At 37.3% G+C, this 12,000-nt stretch overlaps 1 protein-coding gene across 1 annotated transcript; it reads left to right on the top strand.

The window, feature by feature from the left end:
* The first annotated feature begins 1,824 nt into the window (after nucleotides 1-1,824).
* LOC117619983 (COP9 signalosome complex subunit 8-like) lies at nucleotides 1,825-4,814 on the top strand. The gene is made up of 5 exons (XM_034350100.1): nucleotides 1,825-1,975; nucleotides 2,071-2,150; nucleotides 2,483-2,664; nucleotides 3,440-3,547; nucleotides 4,386-4,814. Exons 1-5 carry the CDS (start codon nucleotides 1,892-1,894, stop codon nucleotides 4,523-4,525), a joined length of 594 nt encoding a protein of 197 aa, XP_034205991.1. The 5' UTR covers nucleotides 1,825-1,891; the 3' UTR covers nucleotides 4,526-4,814.
* The last annotated feature ends 7,186 nt before the right edge of the window (nucleotides 4,815-12,000 follow it).

Here is a 12,000-nt window from a genome sequence, read left to right as displayed (position 1 = left end):
ACTCACTCTTAGTCCGAGCTAGTTGGACCTCCTGAAGGTCCCTCTTGCGGGTCTACCTGGCTCCGGGTGCCTGATTAAACCACCATGAATATTTAATTAATAAAACTGCTCGATATAAGTATTTAATTAAAACCCTGACCCCCGGCTCCTAAAAGTGCGTGCACTAACTTTAAAGTCATTCTTATGCCCACTTAAGCATTTCGGATGGTTAGAACTGTCTTAAAAGACCCGAGACTCACTAAGTGATAAACTTCCATATTGGTCAATACGGGACCTCGTGGGGTCCACGACCTCCAATTACCAATCTGAGAGTTCCTATAAGTTCCTCACATTTAAATAACCATGTCCTGCAAGTCTGGTCTGAATCGGACGATCGGATTGACCACGATCGTGTAATCGCATAATTTCTAAACCCTAGCCCTAGGGTTCGCGATATCGGAGTATCCGGGACTCCGATTCACAATACGTTGAATCCTACACGATTCTGAAATTATCTAGAGTAACATATCTGAAATTGATTACGATCCAACAGCTCAACAGTATTGAACCCAAAAATCGCACAATATGGAAAATCCGTTCGAGGCTCAAACGGTATCCAAATTGAGATCCGCAAATTCCTACGCGCTCATGACAACCTAAGGATCACATCAAGACACAGTGCCACTGCACTACCCTCGCCCACGCCCCGCCACACGGGCCGGCAGCACTGGGTGTCCAAAGCGATTACACATCGCTGGAAAATCTCAAAACCACGGCTCCAAACTCCTACCCTAGGTATAACACCATATTTGGAACCACTTTTGTTCTTGGACCTACCCCAAAAACGGACCGGAAGTGGTCGAACACGGAGGCCGAAAACTGGCAGAATTTCAATTCGAGAATCGAATTGGCTACGCTAAGAATCGATCCAATCCTACCCAACAGTCAGCTAGAGCATGAAAAGTAGGTGAGAAACCATACCTCGCTCGTCAGAATTGGTGGCTGGAGGAGGGAGATCGACGGCAGTGAAGATCGGATGACACCGGCCGCTTCTTCTCCATTTTTCGGCGAAACCACTGCGGCTGGAGGCGGGAGTCGGCTGGGGCTGGAAGAGGACGACGCCCCGGTCATTTTGGTACCGGCCCTGTCCACAGCCGTGGCCGGTGGCCGGAGTTTCGAAGAGAGAAAGAAAAGCTGACGCGGAGAGAGAGATTGTTCGCGAGAGAGGGAGAGAGAGAGAGAGAGAGAGAGAGAGAGAGAGAGAGAGAGAAATCTGATTTTTATAAAAATCCCATTTCAAAATAATTACGATTGTGCCACTGAATTTCTTTTGACCATATCTCTCTCGTTACAACTCTGATTCGAGCCCACTACGTGTCTATGAACTCGTCTCAGTACGACCTATTCAAAAATACTAGTCACTGCCCCAAACTCTCTCCGGGTAAGAAAATGACCAAAATACCCCTATCTCAAAGGTAAATTTATAATTTCTCTTAAATAATTAAATAAGGGATTAATTTGGGGTTGAGGCGTTACATTAATGGTATTAAAATGTGATTGTTAAATATTATGTTTAATATAATTTTGATAATGTTTATCAAAAATATCTTAATTATAAAAAATGAAGAAAAAAAAATTTATTTTCAAGAATTCAACCAAACAAGTTTTCAAAATTTGAAGGTTCAAAAAACACTTTTCAAGTTATATAACAAACAATTTTTGAATTTTAAAAAATGAATTTAAGAACTCCTGTTTTTAAGAATCACCATTTTTGAGTTCCCTCTTGTTTTTTTTAAAAAATAATCGTTTTTGAGTTCCTACTGAATAGGATACCAAACAGGGCTCTAACATTTCATCAGAAAAATAATAGACACTGTAACAAAATACACAGAGCAAAGAAAAGAGAGCAGCCATGGATTTCTCTCTCTTATCAGAGGCCTTGAACTCCAAATCGTATGAAAAGGTCGCCGATATCTGTGACGAACACATGCTTCAGGTTTGATTTGGGTTTCAATCCATAAAGAAAAAGTTCAAAATTTTCAGTTTGGTTCTCATTCGCTGCTCTCTCTCCCTCTCTCTCTGTTCGTACAGGTCGCAGCCGAGGGCGTTGCTTTTCAGGACGACTGGCCCTACGCCATTCATCTTCTCGGTCACATTTACGCTGGTGATATGTATGTTTTTTTGTTTTGTTTCAATTTTCTTTATTTTTAAATTTTGGATTTACTGTTTTTTAATTATTCTTGCTCCCAAACCCTATACCTCTATTTTAGCTTAATCTGCAATATATATATATATATATATATATATGTTTCTGATAATGGTTTGAAGAGTAAAATATTGCCTTGCCATTACGGGTTTTGATTGCATGTTGTATTGCAATTTTGCATTTTATTGTTAATGTTGTTTGGCTATTTGGGGTATCCTGTGTTAAACTTAAATCTGATTTTGTTATTTTTGTTCTACATTTATTTAGAATTTGATCTGTCGGGTGGTGAATATGCAGTAATAGCATGCGGTTTCTTTGGAAATCAATGCCTGCCACAGTCAAAGAGGGTAATCCAGAAGTCATTGCTGCTTGGAAAATTGGCCAGAAATTGTGGGTGCGAGACTATGGGGGTGTGTATGAAGCTATTCGTGGATATGACTGGAGTCAGGAAGCTCAAGGTCTAGTTGCAGCCTTTTCAGGCAAGTTTTTCTAGATCATAAAACAGTATTGTCTATGTTTTGTACATGTATGATAATATGGTTTTTAGATTTATGACAAATTTATCCACTCAAGTCAAAAGAGTGATATTGTTCAACTCGCTAACATTATTTAGTTCCTTTTATCCATTATCAAACACTTCGTTAATTGAATTGTCATATGCCAAGCCTTTCTTGTCATCAGTGTTACTAGAATTAGTTAGTTGATATCATTGTTGCCTGTTCTAGTTCCTTCTGTAAGGTTCTTTCCAAAGCACAACATTGTTGATGCTTAATATAGTGCTGTCTTCCAAGACGAAGACCTTCATGCTCTCTTCAGTATTTTTAATTATGTCTTTGGGATGATGATTTAGCTGTTCTAGCCATCTGACAGTCGGGATGAGGTTTATTACATTGTGTCTTCTTACAATTCCTTTATTGATCTTGGAGTGGGAAGCAACGATATTTACTCTTGTTTCAGTGGAGAAAGATGTCTTAAGTACTTTCCAATCTGGACACAATTGTCCAGTTCAATATATCATGTCGTGCTTATAAGTTCTATGCAGATGACTTGCATAACATAATTTACACTTGAATATTTAGCTGAATTGAAAATATAAACATCTCTATAGTTTTGTGATAATTGTTGATGAGGGGATCAACACTCAGATAACTCTGTTTCATTATTTTTCTGGTGTTTAAGGGAGCTTGTAGAGTACTAATTCTTATGTTTTATGCACTTCATGCCATAATTAATTGTCTTCTGAACTTCTTGCAGATCTTTACACAAAGAATATGTTTCAGCTCCTGCAGTCTGCCTATTCTACAATAAGCATCCAAGATACAGCTCTCTTCCTTGGAATGAGCGAGGATGATGCCACAACTTGTAAGCTTCTGTTTTCACAAATGTATATGTTCCAAATTGCTCCCGGGGTTAAGTTTATTTTCTGAAAAAATGAAAAAAAAACATCTTAATGCTTTGTCCAGTTAGTAACCCTGTTTCGTTGCTGCACATTAAGAACATACGGAATTGCCAAAAAAATTGAAAAACCAAAATCGTTTTTGTCTATGAGAAAAGATAGTAGATATATCATTGGGAAATTAACCATGTAACAGTTGGAGGTATGACCTTTTTGAAGCATATTCGTCCTGAATAAGTAGATTCTCTGTAAAAAGGTTCCGCTGCTTTAGGAGGGGTAATTTTTTAGATTTACAAACATAGGAATATATATATCAAGAATGATAAACCAGTTGAAAAGTCACTAAGAAGCCTCAATGGATGATTGGAAAAAGATTAAACGCAGTGGCAGAGTTGGCTTTGGTGTAATTTTGTTCATACCTAATCATATTGTCTTGGTAAATGTCTATGTTATGGTGGATTTGGGTGTTCTGTCCATACTGTTGATCAAATTAAAATATAAGAAGAAAGGCGTGCCTGCCTACATTTTGGAGAATTTTGGATGTAAAATCTGGGAGAAGAGCTTTAAGAACCTTGATTAACTACAGTTTTTCATTGCTTTTTCTTATATTCCCTTTAAAAACAGTTCTTTTTGCTTTAAAGGCTGCCAAGTCTTCGATGGCACTGCTTATCATAAATAACGACTTATTTCCTCAATATAAAAGAGGATAATATTTTATGATTTTTTCCATTAATTGCATACATATGCTTTTAGGCATGTTATCATTTATGTTGCAAATTCTTGAGATTTGGTTGTCATATGCAGTTGTACAACAGCAAGGTTGGGCTGTGGACCCTGCTTCTCAAATGCTTACTGTGAAGAAGCAGCCCATTGTTACTGAGCAGAAACTGGATGCCAGAAAATTGCAGAACTTGACAGAATATGTATTCCATCTAGAGCATTGAAGGCGCTTTCAAGAACCTGAAGCTGTGAATTGTCTTTTTAATCAGCTGCAACTTAGATCATGGTTTAGAAGAGTAAACAGGATCTCAGATTTTGTATTTACGCAAGACACTTCGGTTCCGAAAAAGTAAATTGCACAAACAAGTTGAGAACATCGTCATGTTATCTTTGTGTAGCCAAACCCTGATTGCATGCATCCCTTACAAGTTCCAGTCTTATTGTAGTCTAGAGGGGAGGAAACCTGTTTTAGCAAGTAAAGATATGTTCTTCTAATTGCCTTGTTTTCGTGTAGTATGCTTTCACCTGCCCTCAAATTTACTACTTTTTAGACATGTTATCTTTGATTTTGCACGACGGAGACTGAGTTCACCGATTACTCGGATACCTGGGATTGGTACCGAATGGCTAACTTGCACGGTGTTATGCCGTAAAAGAAGTTGGAATTCTTTGAGGAGGAAATTGCGATTCGAGCATTACCATTGTTATGTAAAATTTAACAAAAGCCAAATTCACAGCTTGGTAATAAAATGGATTGGTTCATCCTTTACGCTATTATATTGCCTTTCGATTCAACACGCCTGCCTGCTTGCTTGGGGAGATTTACAATTCTTTCTAACACGGTTTGATATGAGTCTGCCACATGGCATGTTTTAACTGGATGACATATCACTACTATGCCCCGGAGCTTTTAACTTAACAGCTGAGGTTAATTACAATAATAATTAACTAGTCTAACAACAACAGGAAGTTAAATTGATCAAATGCTCCTCTTCCTCTTTCTCTTATTTTCCTTTGCTGCAACAATAACAAGATTAACAGGCTCTGTCAACTTGTACAGTTCCGAAATTGACCGAAACCCTTTCTTCCTCCGTCCGAAACTCACTTCGTTTTCGTCTTCGTCTTCAACGAATAATGTAGGAGGAGCTGCTCTGCTTTTGACATCGCTTTCTTCTTCAGTGCTGCCGCCATTGCCGGACGATGATCCGCTGAGTTGTACGAGAAGCTCTATTGCGTTCACTTCCAACTCTGAGAAGAAATTAATTGAATTTGGGATCATCAATGGCTTCTCTCTGCTCTTGCTGCGGCAGCTTGGGCTCGCTCCTGCTGCTGCTGTTGCCATTTTTAACAATCAATACCGAATATTAATATTTGTTTTTATAATTTGTCTTCTTAATAATTATAATAATAATAATAAATTAGTTGATAATCAACGATCGATGAACGATGAGAAAGAAGTTGCAGGTGCCGTTTGCTTTATATAGACGCACACACGCAGAGGCAGAGTCGGTTCGCGTTTATTTGTACCGTTTGAATTAGGATTTCCTACTTGCACAAGGAAAAATGTGAAATGACCATGTTGGCCCTGGGCTATTTCGGTCCATAACACTTATTGGAGGGATCATAATTTGGCCCGTGGCCCGTAGGCCAAAGTTGGGTAGTCCAAGGTTTGATGGGCCAAAGTCTGGCCCGATCTGATGGTTAGGTCCGCTCGACTCGGTTCGTTTTAAGGTTGGGTAGAACTTGGGCTTCGAATTTGACAACCCGACCCGGCCTGCCCATTGCCTTATATTGCCTTATTTTCATTCCAAATATTTAAGTAAATGTCTCGTCTTTTTACTTTAATTTATTTTTATATTACTCCATTTACTTAAGTTTACAATGTAAATACGGAAGTACCCCCATTTGGATGCAATTAAAAAATACTAGAAAATCAAATTCCAAACAAATCAAAATATGAAAATTCAGTTTTAGTATATGATACAATTTATGGCAATATTGATACCTCAATAAATCAATGTATACTATATATTAAAATCTCATAACATTGTGTTTAATTATTCAAGATGTAAGAAATATATACGTAAAAAAAATAATTGAAAACATTAGTATTTCAAAAGTTTATTTTTCATACTTCGTTAAATTTTGAAACTTTTGAACTTCAGCCCGAACGGCACAAAAAATAAAAAAATTCATGAGACCCAGGCCAAACTCAAACATTTTGGGTCGGCCCTGTGACGATCCCTATATCGGACCAATAATGCCTTGTTCAATCAAAGGTGGTGGTTTGTCTCAAGGCCAAGTTCGTGGGTTAAGAGACAATAAAATCTTGTTGGGGTATTGTTGGGTCAATTCTTACTAGCTGATGCGGGACAACAAAATGTTTCTGTTTTTTGGGAGATAGACAACATAATGGGGAAATTTTGGAAAGTACCCGGTTTTATGTTAAAAGAGTTTTTGTCCAATTTTTCTGATTTTTTACAACTTGAGGGGACTTCAAACAATTTTTATTTTATTTTTAGGGCTTCAAGCAATCAAAAGTCCTCGAGAAGGTTCAAGGAAGAATGTCTTGAGTAACTATGTTTCTAAATCTTGAAAAAAGTTGGTTTAAAGTCCTGAAGAGAACTTTCTCAACATATAAGAGAAACAAGAGAGAACTTTTTCTTTTTAGTCGTTGACTTGCCGAGAAACAAGAGAGAATCAAAAAAGGAAGACGACCGTGAAGGAGGAATGAGGAGTGTTGAAGAAGTTATGGTGTAGCCATATGTAGCAATGAAGAGCGACTCTACATAACATGTGTAAAGGGAAAAGTGTTATTTAAAATATTTATCAATTTAAAATAAATATCACTTATCGCTCGAATCCGAAGACGGGAATAACAATACAATCTCTCATCTGTTGCCAATCATCAATTTTTAAACTTTGATGATCTCCGCATCCTTCGTTGATTTTCCCTTGAAATCTCCTCGTTAGAGTTCGATACCTGATAAGATTTTTACGATTCCAAATAGAATTCAAATCTATTCGCACACAACGGCCCGGAGCTTAATGAAAATATAATACTTTTTTTTTTTTGGGTAGTTCATTGGAATCGAGGCGACCTCTATTGGGGCATTTTCAGTAATTATTGTTTTTAAAAAAAGGTTTAATTGCTCCCCAAGAAAGGAAGTTGTCTGCTGAAATAATGACCGTTGAGAGATGTATGATATAAATATAATAAATAGATATCATCCGGTTAATCAAATAATTAGTCTAATTACAAAAAACAAAAACCAGTTGGAAGTTGAATTAATTTGACATCATCTTCCTCCTCTTCCTTTTATGTTTCCTACGCAACAATAACAAGATTAAGAGGCTCTGTCAACTTGTTTGTACAGATCCGAAATTGACCGAAACTTTTTCTTCCTCTGTCCGAAACTCAATACATCTTCCTCTTCGCCTCCATCTTCAGATAATGTTTCGTATTTGAAGGACGACGACGAAGGCCGAGGCCGAGGAGGAGGAGATGCTCTGCTTTTGCCATCGGTTTCTTCTTCAGTGCTGCCGCCGTTGTAGCACGATGATCCGCTGAGTTGCACGAGAAGCTCTATTGCATTTACTTCCAACTCTGAGAAGAAATTAATTGACTGCAGCTTGCTCCTCCTACTTCTCTTGTTTTTGATTTCGCCATGTTTAACCATCAATGACAAATATTTGTGTTTTTATAATTTGTTATGTTGTTCGTGATAATAACTTAGTTGATAATCAACGAGCGACGAGCGATGAGAAGAAGTTGCAGCAGGTGCCCTTTGTTTTATAGAGACAGAGAGAGACACAGTCGGTTTGAATTTGTTTTCCTGCTTGGATTAGGATTTAGTTCTTTCCTATAAGTGCTTACCGGACTAATGCCTTGTCTGTCAAGTTTTGGAAAGTAGCCAAATTGTGAGCAAGCTTAAAGACCTTCAGCCCAAATTTTTTGACTTTAGAATTTTAACCACTCGAGGGGTGGAAAATTTGGATCTGGATCATCTTCTTAGATTTCTCTGTTAGGATCTATTTAACTTCTTTCTTCAAGATGCCATCTCAATAAAATTTAATCTAATTATCTAAGGGATTTAAATATCAAACATCATCCTTAAGAAAAACCTAATGCTCATAATTTTGAAGAAAAAAAAAAAAAAAAAAGAAGCCCTAATTAACCTAACGTGAAACTTAACCCCTTGGAAGGGAGATTAACGCCATTAAGTTTCACGTTAGATTAAGAGTGCTATTAAACGAAACTTAAAATTAATTGAATACACCCTATTAATAAAGTATTTGTTGAATTAATAATTTACCATAATATAAAATGACCAAAAAGAATATATTGAATTGTGAAACAAATATAATTTTAATAAGTACAGTACACCCTACTCACCATATTCAACCATAATAAAACGTATAGAAGTTTTCATATTGCTTGGTGCCAACGATGAACAACGCAGCGAGCACTGACGAAAGTCCAAGGTAAGATGATATGATATCTATCGGGTTTCTACAAAATCGCTCTCATCAGTCCTCTCCTCTCCTCTCCAGATAGGAAAAGGTTCATTTTAAAACTCTTTTAGAAGAGTCAGACACATTTCGAATGTCAGGTTCTCATTAGAAGAAGAGAATCCATGTATTGCATATATGCATCTTGTGTTGTCAATGTAACAACCAATCCTTTGGTGTTGCTCTTTGTATTATTTTCTTTTAGAACCTTTATTTTCTTAAGGCTTCTATTGTTTTCCAAGTTTCAAGAGGTTTCTAATTGTATGCTGTATTTTTCGTTGAATCCGTTTTGAGTTTTCAATGCGTAAACTTGGGTTGGTTTCAAAAAAGAACAAAGCAAACCAAGTAGTTTCACTTATCTCTCGAATCCAGAAACCAGATCAACAATACCATATCCGGAGCTTATTGGAAGTATAACGCGTTTTGTGCTTTTTTAGGAGAGGTATGAAATAAATAAAATAATTAGTCTAATTACAAAAACAACCGCTTGGAAGTGGAATTAATTTGACATGATCTTCCTCCTCTTCCTTTGTGTTTCCTTTGCAACAATAAAAAGATTAAGAGGCTCTGTCAACTCGTAAAGTTCCGAAATCGACCGAAATCTTCTCTTCCTCGGTTTGAAACCTCTCTTCATCTTCATCTTCTTCAGACACTAATGTTTCGTATTTGGAGAACGACGACGACACCTGATCATCATCATCATGAGGAGGAGTTGCTCTGCTTTTGCTTTCGCTTTCTTCTTCAGTGCAGCACGATGATCCGCTGAGTTGTACGAGAAGCTCTATTGCATTTACTTCCAACTCCGAGAAGAAATTAACCGAATATGGGATCGTCATCAATGGCTTCTCTCTGCTCATGCTGCTGCAGCTTGCTCCTCCTGCTGTTGTTTTTTATTTCGCCATTTTTAAGAATCAATGACAAATGTTTGTGTTTTGATAATTTGTTATGGTGTTGGTAATAATAACTTTGTTTTTTTTGTTTTTTTGTTTTGTTTTGGGGTCAACGGTAATAATAACTTAGTTGATACTCAACGAGCGACGAGCAATGAGAAGAAGTTGCAGGTCCGTTTGGTTTATATAGACGCAGGCAGAGTCGGTTTCTGATATTATTTATTTATTTATGTGTTTGAATTTGTTTTCCTACTTGGATTAGGAGTTCTTTACTTTTCATTACTTTTGACAAGGAAATATGCTGGAAGGTGGGACTCCGCTGGTCCTCAATGCGTAATGACCATTTTGACCCTCATCTATTAAGGCCCATAAGGGCTTACTAGACCAATGTCTTGTTTGGTGGCCCACTTACCAGCTCCAATCTCTTGGACTACAGAGGTCCAAAAGATTTGTGGTCACTCACCGTTGGATGTAAATTTAACGATTCACTCACTTTTGCACTCCTTTTAAGAAACTTTTTTGAACCGTTGGATGTTACATCCAACGGTGGTGACCACAGTCTTATGGACTCCTGTGGCCCAATAGATCGGGACTGATATATAATATATTTTATATATAGAATAAGTATAATTTCTTTAATATAGGGGTAAATATAAGAATGTACAAGGACACACCTTATATGGAGGTTCTTGCATATAATAAATTTGGAAAACTAAATCTAGCAAGACAGTGAGGGATAAACAGTACAAAATGAAGCTAAACTCACTCAACAGTAACATATAGAGGGTCAAGAAGAGTCCTAGTAAAACCAGTGCATCAGAGAGATCATGAGAACAATATATTTTGCTTGAACAGGGAACCAGAAGCACCAAAAGTGAAAGGGTATTACTGCTCAACATTCACCTGGCTAAAGAAGGCCACAACACCTCTGACATCCCACATCATCTCACAACACCTAGTAATTAAAGATCCATTTAAATCTAGCAACTCCAACTTCACAACATAAAGGATTCTGAAAAAACCAGTTCAAAAGTGCTAGAAAAAAATGTTTGCCTGTAAATATATTACGTAATTGTAAGAAAAGATCATGCGTCGAAGATTAAACTCTAAAGAGGAGCTCATTCATGCTTTTGATGAACGTTCTTCTCAAAACATAATTGAAGGAAACTTTAAACTTCTTATGGATTCTCTCGTTGAGGTTAATTCAAGCAACTACTTGGTTTGATTTTTTATGTTTGTTTTAGCAAAAACTAAATAAATAAATACACATATTAATTCTTCTGCACACTCCTGCTCGTCTTCCTCCTCCTCTTCCTTTTTGTTTCCTTTGCTACAATAAGAGGCTCGGTCGACTCATAGAGATCCGAGATTGACCGAAATCTTTTCTTCCTCCGCCACAAACGCATTCTACCTTTTTCATTTTTATCTTCGGACGGAGGAGGAGAAGCTGCTCTGCTTTTTCCATGGCTTTCTTCAGTGCTGTTGCTGCCGTTGCTTTCTCCATTGCTTAGTTGGACGAGAAGCTCCGTTGCATTTATTTTATGATCCAACTCTGAGAAGAAACAAATTGAATTCGGGATCTTCATCAATGGCTTCTCTCTGCTGCTGCCTGCCGCTGCTGCTCTTCTTGTTTTTAATTTCTCCATTTAATTATAACAACAATCAATAACAAATATAAGTCTCTTGATAATCGACGACGAGCCACGAGAAGAGGTTGCAGGTGCCCTTTGCTTTATATAATTTATTTATTTCCTGTTTTAATTTGTTTTCCTATTTGCAGTTGGATTAGGATTTGGTACTCACTAAGCAGGCAACAGCAAAGAAACCCTATACTTGCTGCACAAACAAGACAAAGAAACCCTACTTACTTTCCAACGAAAACTAAAAGAGAAGAAAAGAGAAAAGGAAACCATGCTGGTCCCTAATCCGAAATGACTATTTTAACTCTCACCTATTTGGGCCCATAAGAGCTTATTGGACCAATGCCTTTCTCAATGGCGGTTGTTCCGAGGGCCAAGTCCATGCATACTTGAAAGTATTTTTAGGGCTAATGTTAAGTCAATTTGACAACAAAAATGCTTCTTGTAAATGTTGGAAAATGTTGGATAAGGTGTGCCAACGGCTCTAACCTAGTGAATAAATAGTCAAAGATTTTAACTTGTAAATTAAATGTTTTAGATTTGAATCCTGACTTAAATTCCCACGGCATCATAGTTGTCTCTATGTGTGTCTCAATTTCCCCTACCTATTGCTTGTATTTACTAAAAAAGATTCTGAAGGTGTGGGTCTAACTTTTT

Source organism: Prunus dulcis, chromosome 1 (assembly GCF_902201215.1).
Source record: "Prunus dulcis chromosome 1, ALMONDv2, whole genome shotgun sequence".
NCBI classification, from domain to species: domain Eukaryota; kingdom Viridiplantae; phylum Streptophyta; class Magnoliopsida; order Rosales; family Rosaceae; genus Prunus; species Prunus dulcis.
This window is presented reverse-complemented; position numbering and strand designations above follow the sequence as displayed.